Source organism: Ranitomeya variabilis, chromosome 3 (assembly GCF_051348905.1).
Source record: "Ranitomeya variabilis isolate aRanVar5 chromosome 3, aRanVar5.hap1, whole genome shotgun sequence".
NCBI classification, from domain to species: domain Eukaryota; kingdom Metazoa; phylum Chordata; class Amphibia; order Anura; family Dendrobatidae; genus Ranitomeya; species Ranitomeya variabilis.
This window is the reverse complement of record NC_135234.1, coordinates 626,088,275-626,114,521: the sequence shown is the minus strand read 5'-3', so window position 1 is coordinate 626,114,521 and position 26,247 is coordinate 626,088,275. Positions and strand designations below refer to the sequence as shown.

The following is a 26,247-nucleotide window of genomic DNA, read 5'->3' as shown; positions in this document are numbered from 1 at the left end:
AACACTTACCCTATCCAAACACCTATCCTAACACTGTACCCTACATACCGTATATACTCGAGTATAAGCCGAGATTTTCAGCCCAAATTTTTGGGCTGAAAGTGCCCCCTCGGCTTATACTCGAGTCACGGTCTGTGGCAGGGTCGGCGGGTGAGGGGGAGAGGGCGCTGAGGCATACTTACCTAGTCCCGGCGATCCTGTCACTCCCCCTGCCCGTCACACTGTCTCCGGGTGCCGCAGCTCTTCCCCTGAGCGGTCACGTGGGACCGCTCATTAGAGAAATGAATAGGCTGCTCCACCTCCCATAGGGGCGGAGCCGCCTATTCATTTCTCTAATGAAGCGGTGCCAGTGACCGCTGACAGAGGAAGAGCTGCGGCACCGAAGACCAGCTGTCCGGGATAAGGAGCGGGACGCCGGGAGCAGGTAAGTATGATATATTCACCTGTCCTCGTTCCACACACGCCGGGCGCTGTCTCCATCTTCCCGGCGTCTCTCTCTCACTGACTGTGCAGGTCAGAGGGCGCGATGACGCATATAGTGTGCGCGCCGCCCTCTGCCTGATCAGTCAGTGCGGAGAGACGCCGGGAAGATGGCGCCGAGGAGCTGCAAGCAAGACAGGTGAGTATGTGTTTTATTATTTTTATTGCAGCAGCACAGCTATGGGGCAATAATGGACGGTGCAGAGCACTATATGGCACAGCTATGGGGCAATAATGGTGCAGAGCACTGTATGGCACAGCTATGGGGCAATAATGGACAGTGCAGAGCACTATATGGCACAGCTATGGGGCAATAATGGTGCAGAGCACTGTATGGCACAGCTATGGGGCAATAATGGACAGTGCAGAGCACTATATGGCACAGCTATGGGGCAATAATGGACGGTGCAGAGCACTATATGGCACAGCTATGGGGCAACGGTGCAGAGCACTATATGGCACAGCTATGGGGCAATAATGGACGGTGCAGAGCACTATATGGCACAGCTAAGGGGCTACGGTGCAGAGCACTATATGGCACAGCTATGGGGCAATAATGGTGCAGAGCACTATATGGCACAGCTATGGGGCAATAATGGTGCAGAGCACTATATGGCACAGCTATGGGGCAACGGTGCAGAGCACTATATGGCACAGCTATGGGGCAATAATGGTGCAGAGCACTATATGGCACAGCTATGGGGCAACAGTGCAGAGCACTATATGGCACAGCTATGGGGCAACGGTGCAGAGCACTATATGGCACAGCTATGGGGCAATAATGGTGCAGAGCACTATATGGCACAGCTATGGGACAATAATGGTGCAGAGCACTATATGGCACAGCTATGGGGCAATTATGAACGGTGCAGAGCACTATATGGCACAGCTATGGGGCAATTATGAACGGTGCAGAGCACTATATGGCACAGCTATGGGGCAATAATGGTGCAGAGCACTATATGGCATAGCTATGGGGCAATAATGAATGGTGTAGAGCACTATATGGCACAGCTATGGGGCCATAATGAACGGTATGGAGCATCTATTTTTATTTTTGAAATTCACCGGTAGCTGCTGCATTTTCCACCCTAGGCTTATACTCGAGTCAATAAGTTTTCCCAGTTTTTTGTGGCAAAATTAGGGGGGTCGGCTTATACTCGGGTCGGCTTATACTCGAGTATATACGGTAATTATGGTGTTATGGCGTGCAGGAGACTTGTTTTCCTCGTGTAACCGGGTACAAAGTACAGTACTGGACTCTATTCTTCCGCCGCTGCACGTAGTTGCACGTAGTTCGACTTACGATGCAAAACCGTGTAAGGAGGAATGAGGCGTCGTATAAAGCGTCGTAACCACGAAACGATGTAACTCGAGACCGTTGTAACCCGAGGACTAACTGTACTAATCTACTGCTTTATGATAAAGTACACTGTCAGAGATGGTGTTGGGTATTTGGATAAATGTGAGATGAATATCTTATCCCATGTAATCTTAACTATTACAAAGCTACCTGTGAAACGTGTATTCAGCTTATGGCCCCCTCATATACTACAATTTTGCTTTGTCTTTCTTTGTTGAGTTGTCATAGTTGGCTTTATTGAAGTTTTAGTACATCATATTCTCATCTATTGATGGTATCAAATGGATAAAAAGCACTTGATGAGATTCTGCCACCGAAAAAATGAATTTCAGCTTTTACATCTCTTTTTCTCAGTCTTCTCTTTGTCCTGTAATCCAAGGCACATATCTTTGTAGAGCGGAGCTAAGTGGCTTTGATATAAATAATAGGCTGTTTGATATATACCAGACCGTGCCATAAAGAATGGTATTTTAATGGTAGAGCCAGGTCAGATCTGCACTGAACTCTCAAATCTGTTCAAGCTGAGTGATGTATGAGGATTTGCTTAGTTGTGATGTTGAGTTAGCCGTAGTATAAAATGGCCTTGGATGATGTTCGAGTTATTTCATTTATTGGCAAAATATTGCATTTTACTTAAAAAAAAAAAGTATCCTCCACCTGTTTCTTGTTCTTTAGCTCTCTTCTATAAAATCCCCCTAAACAATGGTAATTTATAAGTTATAATAGAGAAAGGCTAGACCGAGGGTGATTACAATAGTTGTTTATGAAGTCACAAAAAACTAAATTACCGAAAGTATTGAACTATCTAACATGAAAACCCCATAAAAAGAAGTACTTTATTATGACATTTAAAAGTAGACAAAAAATATGTTCTTAGATACCCAAGTACAATGTTATTAGGCTGACAAAGTTATTAGGGTGATCACAATGACAAATCACAAATCAATGCACATTTTTATCCCCCATAACCCCCCGTTAGATAGTTTTTTTATGAGAAAAAAAGGCATCAGGAATTAAAATAAAGGATTATACAGTGACAAGGTCAAGGATATATGCAAGTGGCACTTGATTCAAGCATGATCTCAAGTCTTATCCAGCCCAAGATTGTTTTACTTTTATGTATAGAATTAAGCTGTACTCCTTTCTATCTTAAATTCCTTTATTTAGCCCTCGGTCTAAGGGTATGTGCACACGTCCGGATTTCTTGCAGAAATTTCCTGAAGAAAACCGGAAATTTTCTGCAAGAAATCCGCATTTTTTTTTTTGCGTTTTTTTTCCGTTTTTTTCGCGTTTTTTTTAGCATCCTGCAAGCGTAATTAGCTTGCAGAATGCTAAAGTTTTCCAAGCGATCTGTAGCATCGCTTGGAAAACTGACTGACAGGTTGGTCACACTTGTCAAACATAGCGTTTGACAAGTGTGACCATCTTTTTACTATAGATGCAGCCTATGCAGCATCTATAGTAAAAGATAGAATGTTTAGAAATAATAAAAAAAAATAAAAAAAATGGTTATACTCACCTGCAGGCGTCCGTTCCTATAAATGCCGGTGTGGTTCAGGACCTTCCATGACGTCGCGGTCACATGACCGGTCTCGACCAATCACAAGACCGTGACGTCATCGCAGGTCCTTCGCACACCAGCTATAGAAACCGAAGCGGCAGCATGCAGCTGAGAGGCGGGAAGACATCGAAGGTGAGTATATGACTATTTTTTATTTTAATTCTTTTTTTTTTGACCAATTATATGGTGCCCAGTCCGTGGAGGAGAGTCTCCTCTCCTCCACCCTGGGTACCAACCGCACATAATCTGCTTACTTCCCGCATGGTGTGCACAGCCCCGTGCGGGAAGTAAGCAGATCAATGCACTCCTAGGTGTGCGGAATCCCCTGCAATTCCGCATTTTAATGAACATGTTGCTTTTTTTCCGCGATGCGATTTTTTTCGCGGAAAAAAAGGCTACATTTGCACAAGAAATGTGGAATACACTGAAAATAATGGGAGGCATATGTTAGCGTTTTTTTCGCGTTTTTATCACGTTTTTATAGCGAAAAAACACGAAAAAAACGCGAAAAATACTGAACGTGTGCACATGGCCTAAGAGAATGGTAAGCCTTATGTGATAAAGGTCCACTGTGAGCGATAGGGATCAATGTAAATAAGATTATTTTGGTGTGGCAGGTGGGCTCACACAATTTGATTAAAATGTGCACTGAAGGTATCGTCACATTTAGCGACGCTGCAGCGATCTAGACAACGATGCCGATCGTTGCAGCGTTGCTGTGTGGTCGCTGGAGAGCTGTCACACAGACAGCTCTCCAGCGACCAACGATGCCGAAGTCCCCGGGTAACCAGGGTAAACATCGGGTTACTAAGCACAGGGCTGCGCTTAGTAACCCGATGTTTACCCTGGTTACCAGTGTAAATGTAAAAAAAAAAAACACTACATACTTACATTCCGGTGTCTGTCGGGTCCCCCGGCGTCCGCTTCCCTGCACTGTGTAAGCGCCGGCCCTAAAGCAGAGCGGTGACGTCACCGCTGTGCTCTGCTTTACGGCCGGCCGGCGCTGACACAGTACAGGGAAGTAGAACGCCGGGGGACGCGACAGACACCAGAATGTAAGTATGTAGTGTTTGGTTTTTTTTACATTTACACTGGTAACCAGGGTAAATATTGGGTTACTAAGCGCGGCCCTGCGCTTAGTAACCCGATGTTTACCCTGGTTACCAGTGAAGACATCGCTGAATCAGCGTCACACACGCCAACTCAGCGATGTCTGCGGGAGATCCAGCGACGAAATAAGGTGCTGGCCTTCTAACTCCGACCAACGATGTCACAGCAGGATCCTGATCGCTGCTGCGTGTCAAATACAACGATATCGCTATCCAGGACGCTGCAACGTCACGGATCGCTAGCGATATCGTTGTTAAGTTGTTCAGTGTGAAGGTACCTTTAGAGTGCCAATACATGACATAGTATACATGCAGTTGTGGCCAAAAGTATTGACACCCCTGCGATTCTGTCGGATAATACTCAGTTTCTTCCTGAAAATGATTGCAATCACAAATTCTTTGGTATTATTATCTTCATTTAATTTGCCTTAAATGAAAAAACACAAAAGAGAATGAAGCAAAAAGCAAAACATTGATCATTTCACACAAAACTCCAAAAATGGGCCAGACAAAAGTATTGGCACCCTCTGCCTAATATTTGGTTGCACAACCTTTAGCCAAAATAACTGCGACCAATCGCTTCCGGTAACCATCAATGAGTTTCTTACAATGCTCTGCTGGAATTTTAGACCATTCTTCTTTGGCAAACTGCTCCAGGTCCCTGATATTTGAAGGGTGCCTTCTCCAAACTGCCATGTTTAGATCTCTCCACAGGTGTTCTGTGGGATTCAGGTCTGGACTCATTGCTGGCCACCTTAGAAGTCTCCAGTGCTTTCTCTCAAACCATTTTCTAGTGCTTTTTGAAGTGTGTTTTGGGTCATTGTCCTGCTGGAAGAGCCATGACCTCTGAGGGAGACCCAGCTTTCTCACACTGGGCCCTACATTATGCTGCAAAATTTGTTGGTAGTCTTCAGACTTCATAATGCCATGCACACGGTCAAGCAGTCCAGTGCCAAAGGCAGCAAAGCAACCCCAAAACATCAGGGAACCTCCGCCATGTTTGACTGTAGGGACCGTGTTCTTTTCTTTGAATGCCTCTTTTTTTCTCCTGTAAACTCTATGTTGATGCCTTTGCCCAAAAAGCTCTACTTTTGTCTCATCTGACCAGAGAACATTCTTCCAAAACGTTTTAGGCTTTTTCAGGTAAGTTTTGGCAAACTCCAGCCTGGCTTTTTTATGTCTCGGGGTAAGAAGAGGGGTCTTCCTGGGTCTCCTACCATACAGTCCCTTTTCATTCAGACGCCGACGGATAGTATGGGTTGACACTGTCGTACCCTCGGACTGCAGGGCAGCTTGAACTTGTTTGGATGTTAGTCGAGGTTCTTTATCCATCCGCACAATCTTGCATTGAAATCTCTTGTCAATTTTTCTTTTCCGTCCACATCTAGGGAGGTTAGCCACAGTGCCATGGGCTTTAAACTTCTTGATGACACTGCGCACGGTAGACACAGGAACATTCAGGTCTTTGGAGATGGACTTGTAGCCTTGAGATTGCTCATGCTGCCTCACAATTTGGTTTCTCAAGTCCTCAGACAGTTCTTTGGTCTTCTTTCTTTTCTCCATGCTCAATGTGGTACACACAAGGACACAGGACAGAGGTTGAGTCAACTTTAATCTATGTCAACTGGCTCAAAGTGTGGTTTAATTATTGCCAACACCTGTTAGGTACCACAGATAAGTTACAGAGGCTGTTAATTACACAAATTAGAGAAGCATTACATGATTTTTCGAACAGTGCCAATACTTTTGTCCACCCCCTTTTTTATGTTTGGTGTGGAATTATATCCAATTTGGCTTTAGGACAATTCTTTTTGTGTTTTTTCATTTAACACAAAGTAAATGAAGATAATAATGACAAAGAATTTGTGTTTGCAATCATTTTCAGGAAGAAACTGAGTATTATCTGACAGAATTGCAGGGGTGTCAATACTTTTGGCCACAACTGTACATGAGTATACATGACATGTATTTTATTATATATACCCCTCCTCACATGTAAAGCACCATGGAATAAATGGCGCTATAATAATAAATAATAATAATAATAGTTGTCAGCTAAACGGCAATCTCTCTCGAAGCCGCCATACACACTAACATTCAGCTTATGTGTCTTTAATATGGAGAAGGGCATAAGCCTCTGCCAAAATGTTCTGGCAGTGGCTTATATATCATAAGAACCTCCTGCCTGATCCTTAAATTAAATTATATCCTCCCGAGAGCTCCCAACATCCAGTCATAGTGTGTGCACGAGCAGCTATAGTCACCGCTCACAGCACGTCCCGACACTTTGATTGACAGCCAGCTCTGCAGCACATCTATGTAAAGTGTGCTGTCAAGCAAAGTGCCGGGTTGTGTTGTGCAAGGTGACAGTAGCCGCTTTGTCACGCCCCTGTGGCTCTGTTTAAAAATCATTGTTCTCAGCAGCACATCATTCTGTGTAAACGGGCCATGTGCCGCAGAGAACATGATATCTAATGCTCACAAAATGACAGTATCAATGATCAATCTGTGCGAATAGCAGTATGGTCAGCCTAACCAAACAGCTGTCATTAAACAGCCATTGTTTATCTGTCTGGATGCATCATAACTTTTTCTTTTGTGCTGTCTTCCTTTCTCCATAACATCCTAACCGGCTCTTCCAAAGTCACAATAAGTAGCACTTTACATGCAGATGAGAACGATGTGATGTGTATAGTATAAAGCCTAATCTTGGGTGTTTGTTCTTTCCACAATCCAATCATCACAATGTGTCCGCAGTGAATGACTGATTCGCTTAGACAGACCTGGCAGAACTTGAAAGGTCGTTGCTCTATAAAACACATCACCTTTCCAGTGGTGAATCATTTTCCATGCCAGGAAAAACTACTGAGCATCGGACCAAGCGATAATAAATAGAGTTATGCATGTCTCTTGTGGAAATTGCAATTAAATGAAATCATTGCTGTTGTCTTTCTTGACATTATTTAATCTTGGGTTATTAAATTTATTTCACACTCTGTGGTCGGTATGTAAATTTTATATTTCGGTGTTATAACATTATTTTAACAAATGTATCCAGGGAAATCTCAGTACCACTCCTTGCAAACAACTGATTGCTGTGGTGGAGACACGGGTGGGGGTCAGCGTGCGCCTAGGTCAGCTTCTGGAACCGCATGGACCAGGGATCGACCCGCCGAACGCCCGCTCTCCCTGTAACGTGGGCATACCATTACTCAGACAATACAGGGTGAGAATAAAACAGTATGGCAATACTTTATTGAACCACAAAATAGGCAGTTCACACATAGAACAGTACCAGCACAGTACCCCAGATGGTGCACATTAGAGTCTCACCCTTCTGCTGACCCGCCGGGATAATGGCAGATGTTATGTTATGTCGGCTACCCCACCTGTGGTACACACACAGAGAGGAGGTAACGACAAGCGTAGGAAGATGACAGTCCATATAAGGTACAAGGCCAGTTGACACAAGAGTCACAATCTGGCTTATCCAAACATTTCCATGGAGCCAGGCGACCAGCGGGTCCCAATCCTGGTTTTCTCCAAACGTATCCATGGTCCAGCGATAGTCAATGGAGCAGATCTGTATTCTTCCAACCGGAGCCAAAAAACCCTAGGTTGTTTCCTGTAGCATGATAGATCCGTGTTCCTCCTGATGGTGCCATGATATTGGCTGCTGTCCTGTCTCTGGTCCTTTGGATGTTTTTATCTTGGCAGAATCTCTGTCTCTCAGTCTCTCTCTGAGTCTCTTTATACAGAGGCATGTAACCTATTTTTATATTTACCCAGTGTCCTTCAGTCCAGCATCAAGATAAAGGGAACAATGGTGTTGAGATCAAGTAGCATTGATTATTTAATCTATTTGCATGTTTTTTCTCTCTCTGCTTTTGAAGTAAACAAACTGGCTCCATAATGCAATGCATAATTAGCATATCAGCAAACATCACTAGTCATCAAAGATAAGCACACACTATGTTATATGAAATATCAGCTTAAAAGTCACTATTACAAGCTTACACAAGCAACAGTATAGATAACAGCATATTCTTCTTGGTTTGCTAAAAATACTCATCTGGATAATTAAGATATAATCCGTTTCTTCACAATTGCAAACTGCATTTTTCTTGTTTAAAGAGTATCTAGCATTAACACACAGCTGTAGATGTAGTGTAGTCAGAAATGCTGCGTCTATTGTCTTAGTTGGATCCTCTGTATGCGCTGGAATATGTTCTATATTACATAGATCTATCTCCCTAATGCTCCTTCTCCTTTCGTACTGCTACAGCTGCTTCCTCCCTTCAAATTTCCTTATGTTCAAATTTAGTGTACTGCTGGTTACTGCAAAAACTAATTATTACAATGTGTAATGATAATATGGATACACAGCATTCCCAAAGCATCAAAGTGCTCATGTTGGGCACCAACCAATAGACCAATGTAAAAAATATTTGGCACTCCAAATAGTAATGCTGAAAAAAGTTTTAACTATAGCAATCAAAAATGTTTTAATATGGAAACTGCTCAATGTGGGTGTCTCAATATGGAAACTGCTGCGGTACCACCAGCGGAACACCATCACAACACACACACTCTATTTGCTGTACGCACTACACACACACACACACTCTCACTCACACACTCACATTCACACACTCACATTCATACAGACACTTTCACACTCACGTTCACACTCACACTTACACTCACACATTCACACACTCACACAGCCTCTTGCACAGTACCACCAGCGGAACACCGTCGCGAACACGCCGCTGCCGGGATCAGCCGAATGATTCACTGACTGTAGCCATCTTTGTACAGGAGGAGTGAGTTGAGTGCATGTGCAGCTTTAATGTGACCGCCGCTATCTGTCTGCACAAAGATGGCTGCAGTCTTATTTACTGCGCCTGTGCGAATTACGCCCAGGTGCTGTGAATCCTTTCCCACAAACGTAAGTTCATTTTAAAAATTTACTGTGTCTGGCGTGCACGGAGCATACCACATCTCCTGGGCAGGGGAGGAAGCAAAAGACAATACTGACATTTCAGCAGGGGATCACAGTGGATTTATTTTGTGAGGTAAAATATTTTACTGTTTTTAAACAATATTTTACCTCACAAAATGTATCCTCTGCGATCTCCTGCTGTAGTGTAAGTATTGTCTTTTGCTTCCTCCTCTGCCCAGGAGCTGTGGTATGTTCGGTACACAGTCAGACACAGACAATTTTTAAAATGAACTTTTGTTTGTGGGACTACCCCTTTAAAAAGCAAATATCAATGCCAACATGGCTCCTCCTAAAAAGTACACCAATGACAATGAAAGGAAAGCAGCAAAGGCACAACGTCAAAGACAACAAAGGGCAAATGAGACTCTGGAAAAGCAACAGCATTGCTGGAACAAAAACAATTCATATAAGCGTAGGCGTCAAGCACGTGTCCCGTGATGCAAAAGTCATTAGATTATCACAGAATGCCATTAGGCAACAACAGCGCCGCATGCCTGCCCCCATCGTGACATTACCACCCTCCCGATGCGATAGCATCGGGCCTCCATCTAGTATTGGGTATAAGCCACTTTCTACTCTGTAGGGTAATATTTGCATCATAATAAGCTTGTAAATTGGGGAGGCCTATACCCCTTTATCCTTACTTTTGAAAAGGATATTTTTACTTATTCTTGGTGTTTTTTTATGCCAAATGAAACATGATAGTTGTTTATGAATTTTTTGAACACATGATGAAGAGATAATAAAGGGACATTGCTAAAAATATATAGAAGCCTCGGAAGGATCAGCATCCTGTATATCACAACTCTACCCAACAATGTTTTGTCACATTTATGTAGTAAGATTTGAATGACCTTAAATAATTTCAATAAGTTGGTCTCCAGGGTTCTGCTTAGTGTGTTTCGTAAACTAATTCCCAAAAAGGACATCTCTGATGCTTCCCATAAGTAAGATAATTCATCCTTTATCAAATTCACTGTTTATGGGTCTAAATTAAAGCTTAGGATTTTGGATATTTTCTCATTGATTTTATAATGAGATATAAATGAGAAAATATTAATTAACACAGATATTTCATGAAGGGAATTCACTGGGTCAGTGATGGTGAGTAGAAGGTCATCAGCGAAAAGACCCAGTTTATGATGCCTCAAACCGGCTGGGATGCCTTTGATTAATTAATTGCATCTTAATTCTATAAATGGTTCCAGAATTAAATAAAATAAAGCGTGTTGGGGATAATGGACATCTTTGACGTGTACCATTTGATAGTGTAAAAGGTTTTGAAAAATGATTATTACCGTTTATACTCGAGTATAAGCCGACCCAAGTATAAACAGAGACCCCTAATTTTGCCACAAAAAAATGGGAAAACTTAATGACTCGAGTATAAGCCTAGATAAAAATAGATACCAATAAAAGTAAAATTAATTGAGACATAAGTAGGTTAAGTGTTTTTGAATGTCCATATTGAATCAGGAGCCCCATATAATGCTCCATACAGTTCATGATGGGCCCCATAAGATGCTCCATAATAAAATATGCCCCATATAATGCTCCATAAAGTTTATGATGGGCCCCGTAAGATGCTTCATACAAAAATATGCCCCATATACTGCTGCACAAAGGTTGATTATGGCCCCATAAGATGCTCCATAGAAACATTTGCCCCATACAATCCTGCATAAAGTTTGATTATGGCCCCATAGGATGCTCCATAGAAAATGTGCCCGATTCAATGCTGCATAATGGTTGATTATGGCCCCATAAGATGCTCCATAGAAACATTTGCCCCATATGCTGCTGCTGCTGCGATTAAAAAAAATGACATACCCCCCTCTTTTCCTGAGCAGCCCCCGGCACTTGCGATATTCACCTGTCACCGTTCCACCGCTGCGCGCCGCTCCATCTTCCGGGTCATCTGCGGTGACTGTTCAGGCAGAGGGCGGCGCGCACACTAACCATGTCATCGCTCCCTCTGACCTGAACGTCACAGGCAGAGGACGTGGAAGGCAGAGTGGCACGCAGCGGTGGAACGGGGACAGGTGAATAGCAATGCTCACCCTCCCCGTTATACTCACCTGCTCCCGGCATGGTCCCTGGCAGCTTCTCACTGACAGATGATCTCCGGGCGTCGGCAGCTTCTTTCTATGTTCAACGGTCAAAACGTACCGCACATTAAAGTAATGAATATGCGTCCATATTCATTTCTTTAATGAGCGGTACCACATGACCGCTGAACACAGGAAGAGCTGCGGGCGCCGGAGAAGCAGGGACATGCAGAGATGCGCCAGGAGCAGGTAAGTATGATTTGACAGCTGCGCTCCCTCGCCGAACCCTGGGACAACGACTCGAGTATAAGCCAAGAAGGGCACTTTCAGCTTAAAAACATGGGCTGAAAATCTCGACATACTCAAGTATATACGTAACAGAAACCTTCGCAGTAGATGCACAATATAATGCTAAAATAGCATCGAGTATTGGGCCTTCGAATCCAATTTTTTTTAAGGTGGCAAACAAATAATTCCAATTAATACAGTCAAAGGCCTTTTCTGTGTCTAAAGAAAGGAGAATAGAAGGAAGCCTCTTGTTCTCAATTAGAGAAATAAGATTGATGAATCTCCTAGTACCATCCAAAGGTTGTCTTTCCTTGACAAATCCAATTTGATCGGAATGAATTAGTAAGGGTATAATGTTTTATAGTCTTTCTGCTATAATTTTTGCATACATTTTTATATCTGCATTAAGAAGAGAAACAAGGCAATAATTTTGGATAAATTCAGGAGTGCTATCTGGTTTGGGAATAATAATAATGTTCGCATGTATGGATTCTGTTCGAAAAAGTTTAGATTTGGTAGCAGAATTTAAATAAGAAACTAAAGGTATAATTAGATGGGAATGGAATGTTTTATAATAATCATTGGGGAAACCGTCAAGGCCTGGGGCTTTGTTATCTTTCAGTTTTGTAATAGCAGAATAAATCTCCTCTTTACTAAAAGGTTTACTCAAAGATTCAACTTGAGATGTGTATAGCTGTGGTAGGTTAATACCAGAGAGGAAATTATTAATATCGTCTAAAAGTTGGATTTGGGCAATTTGGGTCATTTTTCAAATTGTTTTTCAAATTGTAAAGACTAGAATAAAATGTACTGAGTTCATCAGCAATATCTTGGGGTATGGTAAAAGATGAATCATCTGATCTTAATGAGTTTAACTCTAGATTTGTAGCGGGGTTCCTTGACACTGTTTCCTGTCAATTTATACATTTTGTAATAGGATATAAAATATTTTTGTTTCAATATTTTTAACAATTTATCATATTCTTTAAGTTGGAGGGTGTTAAAGTCTGATCTTAGTTTTAGAAGATTGGCATGAGTTAACGGAGAAGGATTTTTCAGATTTTTTTTTTCTTCAATGTTTATTTTATTTGACATTTCCAAAATTTCCTCTTTAGTTTTCCTCTGGTAAATAGTATTGAGCTGGATAAGAACACTCCGTATGACGGCTTTATGGGCATTCCAAAGACGAGGGAGATATTTCTGAAGTGGTGTTTTCTTTAAATATAGCTTCTTCTATTTTTCTCTTATAAGTGGGATGGTTTAATGCAAAGGAATTTCCTTTCCACTCTTGGAAATTATTTTTAGGTGGGGATAAATTTATTTGGCAGGATATAGGGGCATGGTCAGACCAAGTAATGTTACTGATAGTAGTGTCTGAGAATTTTTGTATGGATGAGATATCTGTGAGAATTAAGTCGATTTTAGATTATGATTTATGGTAATTAGAATAAAAGGTGAATTCTTTAGATGTAGGATTTAAGCAACGAAAAATATCAAATAGTTGTTTTTAATAATTAGTTATTCCGAGTTGCTATAGTACTCCTGGAGGAAGCTGTTGTGTCCAAGCTTCCATCAGTGATAATATTAAAGTCTCCTAAAAGAATAAGAGAGCAAGAGCCTTTCTTGTGTTTATTGACTTTTTATTAGTTTATTTTAAAAGGAGATTTGACCCTTGATGGGGGCATATATATTTACTATTGTATGCGTTACAGATTCTAACTCACAAAGTAAAATGTGGAATCTTCCCTTGGGATCATTAATTTCATTTATAAACTGGAATAAGGTGGTGTCTTTGGTAGCTGTTAAAGCACCAGCTTTTTTTTTTTTACAGATGAATACAATCTAAAGGAACATGGAAAAGATTTATGTGGATTTTTATCCTTGAATTTGGTTTCCTGGAAAGTGATGATATTAGCTTTGGAATGAACAGCTTCCCGCCATGCAGAGAACCTTTTCAAGGGACTGTTAAGTCCCTTCAAGTTTAACCCCTTCACCCCCGGAGCTTTTTCCGTTTTTTCGTTTTCGTTTTTCACTCCCCTCCTTCCCAGAGCCATAACTTTTTTATTTTTCCGTCAATATGGCCATGTGAGGGCTTATTTTTTGCGGGATGAGATGTACTTTTGAACGATACCATTGGTTTTACCATGCCGTGTAACAGAAAACGGGAAAAAAATTCCAAGTGTGATGAAATTGCAAAAAAAGTGCAATATCACACTTGCTTTTTGTTTGGCTTTTTTGCTAGGTTCACCAAATGCTAAAACTAACCTGCCATTATGATTCTCCAGGTCATTACGAGTTCATAAACACCTAACATGTCTAGGTTATTTTTTATCTAAGTGGCGGAAAAAAATTCCAAAGTTTGAAAAAAAAAAAATTGCGCGATTTTCCGATACCCGCAGCGTCTCCAATTTTCGTGATCTGGGGTCAGGTGAGGGATAATTTTTTGCGTGCCGAGCTGGCGTTTTTAATGATACCATTTTGGTGTAGATACGTTCTTTTGACGTTCATTTTAATGCAATGTCGCGGCGACCAAAAAAAGTAATTTTGGCGTTTTGATTTTTTTTCTCGCTACGGCATTTAGCGGTCAGGTTAATCCTTTGTTTTTATTGATAGATCGGGCGATTCTGAACGCGGCGATACCAAATATGTGTATGTTTGATTTTTTTTTAATTGTTTTATTTTGATTGGGGCGAAAGGGGGGTGATTTAAACTTTTATATATTTTTTATTTTTTTTTAGATTTTTAAACACTTTTTTAAAAAAATTTTGGCCTGCTTCAATAGCCTCCATAGGAGGCTAGAAGCATGCACAACTCGATCGGCTCTGCTACATAGAGGTGAAGTACAGATCACCTCTATGTAGCAGAAATCCAGGTGTACTTTGAACGCCGACGACAGGGTGGCGCTCAAAGCAATCGGCCATCAACAACCATAGAGGTCTCAAGGAGACCTCTGGTTGTTATGGCAATGCACCGCTGACCCCCGATCATGTGACGGGGGTCAGCGGTGCGAGCATCTCCGACTGCGCGGCCGGGAGCGCTAGTTAAATGCCGCTGTCAGCGCTTGACAGCGGCTTTTAACTAGTTAATGGGCACGGGCGGATCGCGATTCCGCTCGCGCTCATTGCGCGCACATGTCAGCTGTACAAAACAGCTGACATGTCGCGGCTTTGAGGTGGGCTCACCGCCGCAGCCCACCTCAAAGCGGGGGATCTGCCAGCTGACGTACTATTCCATCAGCTGGCAGAAAGGGGTTAAAGAAAGAAATTTTAAAGACATAATGGCTAACAAATTAAATTAGAATCTTAGCCAGTAGAAACAAGAAGCCATGAAATGTACCTAAAAATATAATATAACCCATGTTATACCAGAAAATAAAGGTGTAAAACAATTTAAACTTGCTACAAAAAGAAAAAAACACAAACAACAGCAATAGAAAAATCAAAATAAAGCTCAGTCCTTGAAACATCTGAGATAAACTGAGAGGATGGGAAGAGATAATTCTCACAAACCCAACCTAAAAAAAAGGGGGGAAAAGTTCAGCAATGGTTTGCAGATGAAACCTGGAAAAAAAATATGAATGACTTATAATAAACCGTATTCTTGAACTTTCTATGAATGATCCGGATCTATAGAGTAGCTTGGATTCTGGAATCATTCTTCGTCATAGAGGTTAAATTTCTTCAAAAAGTCCCAACCTTCATTTGTGTCTGTGATTATATGTTTTCCTATTAAAGAAAATAATGAGCTCTACTGGGAAACCCCATTTATTTTGGAGGACTCCACTGCACCTGATCCCCTGCATCCATGTACTACTTGCATTGAATAAAGAAAGGATTGTTTTACTGCATCATGGAGTGCCACCTATTTTTTCCTCCTTGGCCTGGACTTATCACCTGTAGCACATCATGCTGCACTTTTTTCCCTTTACAGTAGCAGAGACGATAAGTGAAATCAGATGGAGCCAGTTATAGTCAATATGGCACCACGTGGCTCAGTGGTTAGCACTGTTACTTTGGCATGCTGGGGTCATGGGCTTATATCCAACCAAGGACAACATCTTCGATGTACAGTATTGTTCTCCCCATATTTGCGTGGTTTTTCCCCGGTTTCCTCCCACACTCCAAACACGTACTGATAAGTAATATAGATTGTGAGCCCCAATGGGGACAGTGATCATGATGTCTGTAAAACGCTTTGGCTTGATGGCGCTATATAAGTGCGTATAATAAATAATTATGGTCCTTATGATGCTCTTTGCATCTGTTACTAAATGGATCTCTTCCTAGAAACAGAGCTACAAAGAACAAATGGGAACAGAGTCCTTAGTTATAAATTGACTAGATATTATCAGAAAACAATTAATAGATTTCCCTTCAAGAAGAATTGTAGAGAAGATAGGTTCCTAAGCTATATTATTTTTTTCACCTCTTTGGATCCTAAGGCTCTGTGCACACGTTGCGGATTTTGCTGCGGATCCGCAGCGGATTTGATGCTGCGGATCTGCAGCTGTTTTCCATGCGTTGTACAGTACCATGTAAACGTATGGAAAACAAAATCCGCAGTGCACATGCTGGGGGAAAAAACGCGCAGAAGCGCAGCGGTGTTTTTTCCGCATCATGTAAATTCCTTGTGCGGATTCCGCAGCGGTTTACACCTGCTCCTCAATAGGAATCCGCAGGTGTAAAACCGCATGTGGAATCCGCACAAAAACCGCAGTAAATCCGCGGGTAATCCGCAGTGCGGTTTACCTGTGGATTTTGCAAAAACAGTGCGGAAAAATTCGCACACCAATCCGCAACGTGCACATAGCCTAAAACTTGTTTTGTTGACGCTGTGTGGGCTCTGAAAACTTTCCTCTTGCATATCTACTAGTCCGAAATAGACGGTAGCTCAGTTATGCAGACATATTGCTAATCGCTTCCATTTACGTTACATATTATATTCAGGTATATATGCTGCAATAGCGAATATTATATTTTGTTACAAAGTTTGGTATATTATGTAGATCACCCATCTAATGCTGCTCTTAGCAGTATGGTGAGGACACACAATGAAATATTGGTATTTCAAAAGTTTATTTTCTGTGGATTACATCTTTAGCAGAAAATTGATCAGACTTTAACACAGTGACACATCTGATCCCCCACTGACTGCTCCCGGAGACAACTTGTTTTTGGGACCCCCGACAATCTGCTGCTGAGTCTTCCAAAGCTCCCAATTACAGCAGGATAGATTTCTCTTTAGCGCTGCCGTTATAATTGAACTCATTTTCTATCAGTATCACAGTAGGACAGAAGCTACGATAATTATCACGCTGTGTTTCTAAGCTGTTACTTGTATGTGCCACCTTGATAATCTTACTATTACTTTATCATCAGAGAGAAGCGTAAAGTTGTCATCCCACCTCATTTGGCTTATGGAAAGCGAGGATTCCCACCCTCCATTCCAGGTAATACATGATTCTCTCTAATCCGATTTTTCTTTGGCCCTTTGAATAGAATCTATTATTGTATTAGGTTTTATTGTGTAACGAAAGTATTAACAAAACTTAATGAAAGTACTATCAAATCCAGAATATTCCACATTATTTGTGGAACAGAAGAACTCAAAAAGTGGATAGCAAGAAATGTGTGGCTGAAAATTAAACATTACAGAGAACTTCTTAATTTTATCCAAACTTCACACATATACAGTATATGAGTGGACTAAGCATTTTTACAACTTTGTTGGAAAAACTATTATTAAGGCTACTGCAGACATAGAATAACTGTTTACTGAATGTTCAGTTCTCAGATCTCATTAAAGGCTTATTCCCACAACAGCAATACTTATTACAAAACATAATATTGCATGACTATAGTTAATATATAGTACAAAAAACAAAAACAAAAGGACCCCTAAAATATAACTTATATTAGAAAGTTAAAAAACCCGTAGGTTAAAGATATACGACAAACAATACAAAATATTGAAAAAAAGGGAGTTATAAAGGTCAAAGTAAAGCAATGAAACCAACACAGTATAACAGAAATAGGTAATTAAGCCAAAAGCCACAGATCTACAAATGTGTGAATTGGTATAGTTTAAATACTCAGAAGGTAAAGAAACGTCAGTAAACCTTCCTAAATACTAGGCGGTAGGTATGGTGTATTGACAACTAGCCTATTAATGGGGTTGGGAGCAAGGGGTATAGACACCATATAGTAAATGTGTCCACAAGGGATCAAGGGGATCAAGCAAAGGCACTCTGAGAAAGCCACAACCTAAACATTTACTAGGGATTCAGTCGTTGTATGAAATAACCTCTTGTTAAAGGGAACCTATCACCCCGTTTTTTAAAAATTAGATAAAAATAGTGTGAAATAGGGGCAGAGCTGGGCTTTACATTAGTGCCTTTTCGGTGCCTTTACACCCCCGTTAGGCTGCCGAAATACCTTTGTGAAGTGGCCGTTTTCTGCTGTCACTCAAGTTGGTCAGGTCGGATGGGCGTGGTCACAGCGCTGTTTCTCCCCCAGATCAGGCTCATCATTATGTTGATGGCGTAGTGGTGTGCGCATGTCCAAAGAGAAGATCCACTGCCCAGGAGATTCAAAACAGCGCGGTCTTCGCTATTCGCCGTTTACCGGTGGGCGCGGCCATCTTTCCTGTGGCTGCGCGTGCGCAGATGGAGCGCTCTGCTGCCTGGGGCTTCAGGAAAATGGCCGCCACCATCTCCATCTGCGCACGCGCGGAATCCCGCGGCCATTTTCCTGAAGCCCCGGGCAGCAGAGCGCTCCATCTGCGCACGCGCAGCCACAGGAAAGATGGCCGCGCCCACCGGTGAACGGCGAATAGCGAAGACCGCGCTGTTTTGAATCTCCTGGGCAGTGGATCTTCTCTTTGGACATGCGCACACCACTACGCCACCAACGTAATGATGAGCCTGATCTGGGGGAGAAACAGCGCTGTGACCACGCCCATCCGACCTGACCAACTTGAGTGACAGGACAAAACGGCCACTTCACAAAGGTATTTCGGCAGCCTAACGGGGGTGTAAAGGCACGAAAAAGGCACTAATGTAAAGCCCAGCTCTGCCCCTATTTCACACTATTTTTATCTAATCTTTAAAAAACGGGGTGATAGGTTCCCTTTAAGCATAAATGCAGTTTATTGAAAGGAATGTCAGATCCCATTCCCCACTGCATTATAATCCAAAAGGTTAGAAGTCAAACATAAATACATGTTGAAGATATTTTGACTTTGTAGAACTTTCCCATCTCCCTAGTGCATCTCTGGACCTCTTCCACAGTGATCTTGGGGTTCTTCTTTACCTCTCTCACCAAGGCTCTTCTCCCACAATTGCTCAGGAAGACTTCTGGTGGTCCCCAACTTCTTCCAATTAAGGATTATGGAGGCCACTGTGCTCTTAGGAATCTTGAGTACAGCAGAAATTCTTTTGTAACCTTGGTCAGATCTGTGCCTTGCCACAATTCTGTCTCTGAGCTCCTTGGCAGTTCCTTTGACCTCATGATTCTCATTTGGTCTGACATGCACTGTGAGCTGTGAGGTCTTATATAGACAGGTGTGTGCCTTTACAAATCAAGTCCTATCAGTTTAATTAAACACAGCTGGACTCCAATGAAGGAGTAGAACCATCTCAAGGAGGATCACAAGGAAATGGACAGCATGTGACTTAAATATGAGTGTCTGAGCAAACTGTCTGAATACTTATGACCATGTGATATTTCAGTTTTTCTTTTTATTAAATTTACAAAAATTCCTACATTTCTGGGTTTTTTTTTCAGTCAAGATGGGGTGCAGAGTGTACATTAATGAGAAAAAAAATTAACTTTTTGGAATTTACCAAATGGCTGCAATGAAATTAAGAGTGAAAAATTTAAAGGGGTCTGAATACTTTCTGTACCCACTGCAAGTAAAGCTTCTGTCCTCAACAAGGTGGCTCTGCAGAGAAATCATTTCATCATCCTCTCGGAATATAGTTTAAGGGACATGGAAAGGTCTCTATTGAGTAGGGGCCTGACCTTAGTCCCTACGACAAGATTCGACCCATTTTTATGGATCAACGATCTTGAAAATGAAGGAGGTTTTTCCCCAAAAAAATGACCTGGTAAAATTGCAAGCAACTGGGAATTTCCCCGGATGAGTTACCTGATCTTAGGTTACTTACAGAGCTGTTAGAAGAAGGCAGTAGAGCCATTGGGACGGGTCCTTTCACGGATTTAAAAATGACAAGCACACGTATGCCCCCATCTAGTGAATTTGGAAGCATTGAGATTTTCCAAAAACTGGTCACGAAGGAGATAAACAACCCCAAGCATGACACCACTTGCCCCAACATTAATTTGCTGAAAGGAGGGCCCTAGGTGGCTTGAGTGACAATAAATCCATCGTCATCAAGCCATCTGATAAGGGTGGTAACACTCTGGTAATGGATAGTGCAAAATATGTGGAAATGTGTCTAAACCTATGATCTGACCGCTCCACATTTGAGGTATTAAGAAGAGATCCAACTAAGGAATATATCTCGGAACTAACACGTATCCTTACACAGGCATTGCAGGTTGGCTTTGTTTCTAAAAATGAATTTAACTTCTTACTCCCAAAATTTCCAGTAGTGGACACTTTTTATGGATTGCCTAAGATCCACAAGGGCATCACCCCGCTTAAGGGATGACCTATTGTATCGGGGGTTGACACCCTTTCCCAGAACTACACTATTTATCTGGATAGACTCCTGAGATCCTTTGTGATGTCCCTCCCCTCGTATATGAGAGATACCACTGATCTACTTAACAAATTGAGGGCATTTCTATAGACCCTGATACCATCATCGCCTCCATGGATGTGGAGGCATTGATAGTAGCATTTGGCACATAGATGGTCTGAATGTCTTCAAATATTTTCTCTGTAGTAGGGGTGTGAATCTAGGGCTGCTCAATTGTTTTCTCCTGGAGCTGCTGGATTTTGTGCTTGAGCGCAACTTCTTTCTAGTTGATAGGAAGTTCTAATGCCAGCTTATGGGCACAGCGATGGGGAGCCCCTGTGCACCCACGTATGCCAACTTGCTCCAGGGCTGGTAGGAGGGCACATGTTTTTAGGGATGAAGATGTCATCTGGTGCCCAAAGATATTGTTCTTGGAGCGATATATTGATCACTTCCTCATCTTGTGGAACAGTGACCATGGGTCATTTTTGGATTTTATGAACCATCTTAACACTAATGACCAAGGCCTGGTGTTCACCATGAAATCGGTGGTGACCACATCACATTCCTTGTTGTGTCCATTTTAAGAACCTCTGATGGCTCCCTCAGGACTTTGATTTTTTGTAAACCGATGGCAACGAATAGCCTCCTCAGGTGGGAAAGCCATCACCCTTTCCCCCTGAGAAGGATTCCAATTTATCAATTCCTTATATTGTGGCGGAATTGCTCGTCGTTGTTTGATGTTGGGACCCAATCCATGGACCTAAAAAATTGGTTCATGGAGAGAGGATCTCCAGCGGGCATAGCGGATCAGTTCACAACTTCGCCCTAAGTACCAACAGATCTTCCCTTCTTGTTCCTAAATCTAGGGATGACCCTAGTCCGATCACGCGCCTTATTGCTACATATGACGACAGGTCTAAAAATGTTATTGAGATGCAAATTTTGAGATCTGATCTGGATCTTTGTGACTTTATTTCTCCTAGCCCGTCGGTAAATTATAGAGGGGTAAATCACTAAGAGATTTTGTTGTGCACAGTCATTTTGTCCCTCCAAAGAAGGAATGTACAGGGCTTACCAACAGGTTATTGGGCACCTTCTGGTGTGGTTACTGCACCTTCCATTTGTCCCTCCAACTCCTTCACAAGTTCAACTACGAACAGGAGTTATAAAGTAAGTTTTGCCAATTGTACAACTGTAGGTATGGTATATCTCTGCACGTGTACATGTCCCAAGGATTATGTTGGTAAAACCAAGCGCAAACTGCGCATATGCATTGGAGAACTTCTCGGGGACATTAGACAGGGCAGGGATACACCACTGGCACTTCATGTCAACACAGTTCATGGAGGCAATATGGGATCAATATAATTTCGTGTGATAGAGGTTATTTCCCGACCTGCTAGATAGGATGACTGGGATAGGAGGATTGTTCAATGGGAAACAAGGTGAATTTATTGGCTTGAATCCATGAGTATTCACAGTATACAAAATGTATGGGGTACAGTATATAACTAGTTCACAGAGGAAACCCCAAAATTATTATAATATACCTTTTATTACCAATTTATTACAATACTGGTGCACTCAAAAAAGAAGAAAAAATATACCATCAATAATCAAAAAACACATGATAGAAAAGGCCAACAGGAGGTGCCTGGCCCTTATGCTAAAACTCAACAGCACCCTTCCTGGCAGCGGGAATGGTGCTCCCGCTCACCATCGACTGTCCCTTCTAACCCTTACAAAACCCTATGGGAAGGGGTTAGAAAAATAATGGGTCGATTAGGATAGGTATTAGATAAATAAGGGCCCGATGCAGTGTACTGACCCTTGTCTGATCCTACCTTACAGCGGAGGTTGGCACCCTAGAAACAATAAATGACAAATGACGCCCCCGCTCCTCGACGGGTATCCCAAAACTTGCCCTGATAGGATATTATTAAAGGACATGTATCTAAGAAATAAAGTGCTGGAGTGAAAAAAATGTGGCATGAAAGAGGCTTTATATGTAAATTAGTGTAGCGCCTCGATGATTTGGAGATGCAGGAATAACATTGATACATATTATTAACTAATACAAAGTGTGGCAGTCATACTGAAAGATAATTTAATAATCATGTAGAATCCCCCTAACAACCAAAAAGGAGGCAATTGAGGCAGAACTCCCCCAAATAGTTCAAACCTGTATAGATAACTCAAAAATCATCCTGCAAATTGAAAACTCCACAGCCCATATAACACCAATTGCCCACATAAATGTATATACAATGTATAAACAATATCATGTCATGTCATGACATGATTAAAATCGCATAAATCGAAATGCGTTGTCTATCCTCATGACTGCATCCACCTTTGAGCAAGGATTTTAATCACGCTATATTTATATGCACCAATAAAGAATTTCAAGATTTTAAGGAGCTGGAGTACTGATGTAAAATACTGACCAAATATTGCTAGTGTGACGGCAGCCTAATACTTTTATTATAAATAATACCACATTGTATAGTTTTTTACTCGATGTTTCTGTATAAAATAGCTGGCTTATCCTTAGTAACAAAAAAATTGAGCTTTATTTACTCTTCCCAGGTCCAGCACTGAGTCTCAGTGGCTGCTCCCGGTGTCTGTTGTTTGCAGCACTAATGTCACGTTGACAGTGCTGCAAACTGAATTCAGCAGCTCTGCCTGAGTAGATTGTACAAGCCTCAGTGGTCTGCAGTGCTGTCTTCATGATGCAGGACTGCAGACAGCAACAAACATGGGGAGCAGACACCAAGATGCAGAGCTGGACCTGGGCAGGGTCAGTAAAGCTTTTTTTTTTTAACTACTATGTGAACTTACAGGAAAATTATTTTTGAAAAGGAACATCCCCTTTAACATTGCTGTCCTATCCATAGGTTAGTATAGTGTTTGATTGGTGAGGGACAAATGGCAGGAACCTCTTTTAGGCCGGGGTCACACTTGCGAGTGCAATGCGAGAAACTCGCACATCAATACCCCGCACTGCCGCCGGCACTCGGGACCGGAGCGTTCAGCTGCATAGAAATACATGCAGACTCCGGTCCAGAGTGTCGACGGCAGTGCCAGGGTATTGATGCGAGAGACACGCGTGAGTTTCTCGCATTGCACTTGCAAGTATGACCCCGGTCTTATAGTGAGACCAGGCCACCATAGATGTTTCATTCTATTGATTAGATTTGTACCTGAGGTTTGGATCTACCACATATCAAATGTTTATGGCTTAGCCTATGGACAGGCCATTAATGTTTAGTAGGATCCGTCGGGCTTTAGAGTTTATAGAGTACATTATTCTCACTGCCCAACAAACCAGAGTCCAGGTGAACCATAAGAAAGCTGTCATGAGCAGAGTCTTATCTGCCAGTGAAATAAAAGGTAGAATCTACCTTCCCTCTACCTTGGGGGTCTGCCAAGTCATATAGCTATGAATTGTTCCTATACAGCCATACATTCACTTTTTGCATTGCGATTCTGATGGCTTACAGTATAAACAATACTTTTGGACATCACTTTTGAGGGTGTGACTTTGAGCTGATGGATCAGATTGTTGATGATCAAAAAGATCCCTTAAAACACCACTCCAGAGGGGTTTTTTTTCATTGCACCACCAGAGTGGTGCTTCTAATCTAAGTTCCCTGCCCCCAGTCTTATACTTACACACCACCGTCTTCACCTTCTATCACTCCGGTTGGTCTCCAGCAGTTTGTGACCTGCCAGATCTCTCCAGTAGTCGCTGGAGCAAGCTGGAGGTCACTTTTCAATGCAAGTCTATGAGAGCCTCATACTAGGTCTCATAGATTTCTATTGAGAGCTTGCAACCGTTACTTCTGACTTCCGGACAGTCAGACGTTGCGGTCACAAGATGGCACCGTGATTCTGGAGCAGCACCAATAAAAGGTGAAGATGGTGGCAGGTAAGTATAAGACTATGATCAGTGACGTAAGTTTAGAAGCACCACTCTAAAAAAAGAAAAACCACTAGAATGGTGCTTTAAGACTTTCCCTGTGTGGAATATCGGATTTTTTTTGTTTTATCGCCTATCAAGAGCATAATATGTATTAAAAAAGCAGAACTTGTTTTATTTTATTTTCTAATTTATCATTTTCTTGTGTTGTTACTTACTATTGCTGTACATTAAATCCCAAATGTCACTTTGTTTTCTCATAGCTGATGCTGTGCTACAGTTTGAGACTGAAGTCATATCATTATCTAAGCCCACCCAGTGGCAAACCCTGGTAAATGATGTACTTCCCATGCTCTGCATTGCTTTAGTGCCCACCCTTTTAGCATTGATAGGTTACCATCTATATTCCAAGTCCAAGTCTCCAACTGTGTCCAAAAAGAAAATGAAGGAAGAAAAAAAGAACAAAGCAAAAAGGAAATAAAGAACTCTAATTTTCTCAAACTCCTGAGTCGCAATTTATTAATCTGAAGGTTGCTCTTGTGGGTCTTAGAGAGTAGATTAGAATATGTGCTGGTCGCTTTTGTGTTCTCAGCTGTCATGTAAGATTATCCTACTGTAGTTTCCCTTCAATATACATACTGTATTAGGGAAGTACATGTCCAGTTTGTTTAATTACTCTGAAATTTGGGTTTTCTACTGATCATGGACACTTTAGTACTAATGGTAAATTTAAACATGGCACAATTTTTTAATTATTACTATAATTATTTAAAACAATATTCCGGGCTCCACGTACTAAGACTCATTTTCCTCATTACATTGATTGCAATTAGTGAAAAAACAAAGAAGATATTTATAAGTACAAGGGGTCCTTATAAATTTACAACCAGAGGGGAAAAAACTAAAAACATGTCTTTACCAATTATATCAAACATAAAAAAGTGCACAAAACACACGCAAACAGATACGGTAAAAAAATGAGGGAAATGAGACAAAGGTGACTACAGGCCATCTGGCCTTCAGGTACTGTCCCTTACCACGGAGGTTGGCACTCTAAAAGTTTTGATATGGTGCCCCTGCTCAACGAGGAGTATCCCTAAATAACCTTACTTTTTGACAGCTTGTGCCATTTGGCCATAAAGAAGAAATTCCATAAAGTGCTAACAAATGATAATAATTCATAATACCACACAGGTGACAGAGACAATGGGGTCAATGCAAATATATATATATATATATATATATATATATATATATATATATATATATATATATTTATATATATATATATATATAATATACACAGTAAGTAAAAGATATATGGCCTGATTACTTAGCTTGTTTGTTGCAGCATTGTCCCAACACATTTCCCCCTCTAGTTAATCCAGTGATTCATCAGGGGCACATCCCAAAAGAGGGGGTTATGGTTAGGAGCGGTGTATAATTTGATTCACCAGCTCCCCGGGCCACAAGTCAGGAAAATGGAGGATGAAGAAAAGAACAAAGCAAAAAGGAAATAAAGAACTCTAATTTTCTAAAATACCCGAGTCTCAATTTATTCATCTGAAGGCTGCTCTTGTGGGTCTTGGAGACTAAATTAGAATATGCGCTGGTCGTTCTTATGTTCTCAAAAGTCATGTAAGGTTATCATACTGTAGTTTCCTTATGCAGCGGGGGGGTGATAAGTACAGAATACGCCACCAGTTTTCTAAGCAAATATATTTCTAAATGTGCTATTGACATGAAATTATCACCAGATGTTGG

General features: G+C 41.5%; 1 protein-coding gene across 1 annotated transcript in view; it reads left to right on the top strand.

Moving 5' to 3' along the window:
* The window catches only part of FKBP11 (FKBP prolyl isomerase 11), a 64,068-nt gene extending 39,084 nt beyond the window's left edge, over nucleotides 1–24,984 (top strand). Inside the window, exons 5-6 of the mRNA XM_077297471.1 lie at nucleotides 17,233–17,303; nucleotides 24,747–24,984. Of these exons, the coding sequence (XP_077153586.1) occupies nucleotides 17,233–17,303; nucleotides 24,747–24,964 (289 nt within the window). The 3' untranslated portion in view covers nucleotides 24,965–24,984. The remainder of the gene's footprint in view (nucleotides 1–17,232; nucleotides 17,304–24,746) is intronic.
* Nucleotides 24,985–26,247: the final 1,263 nt, after the last annotated feature.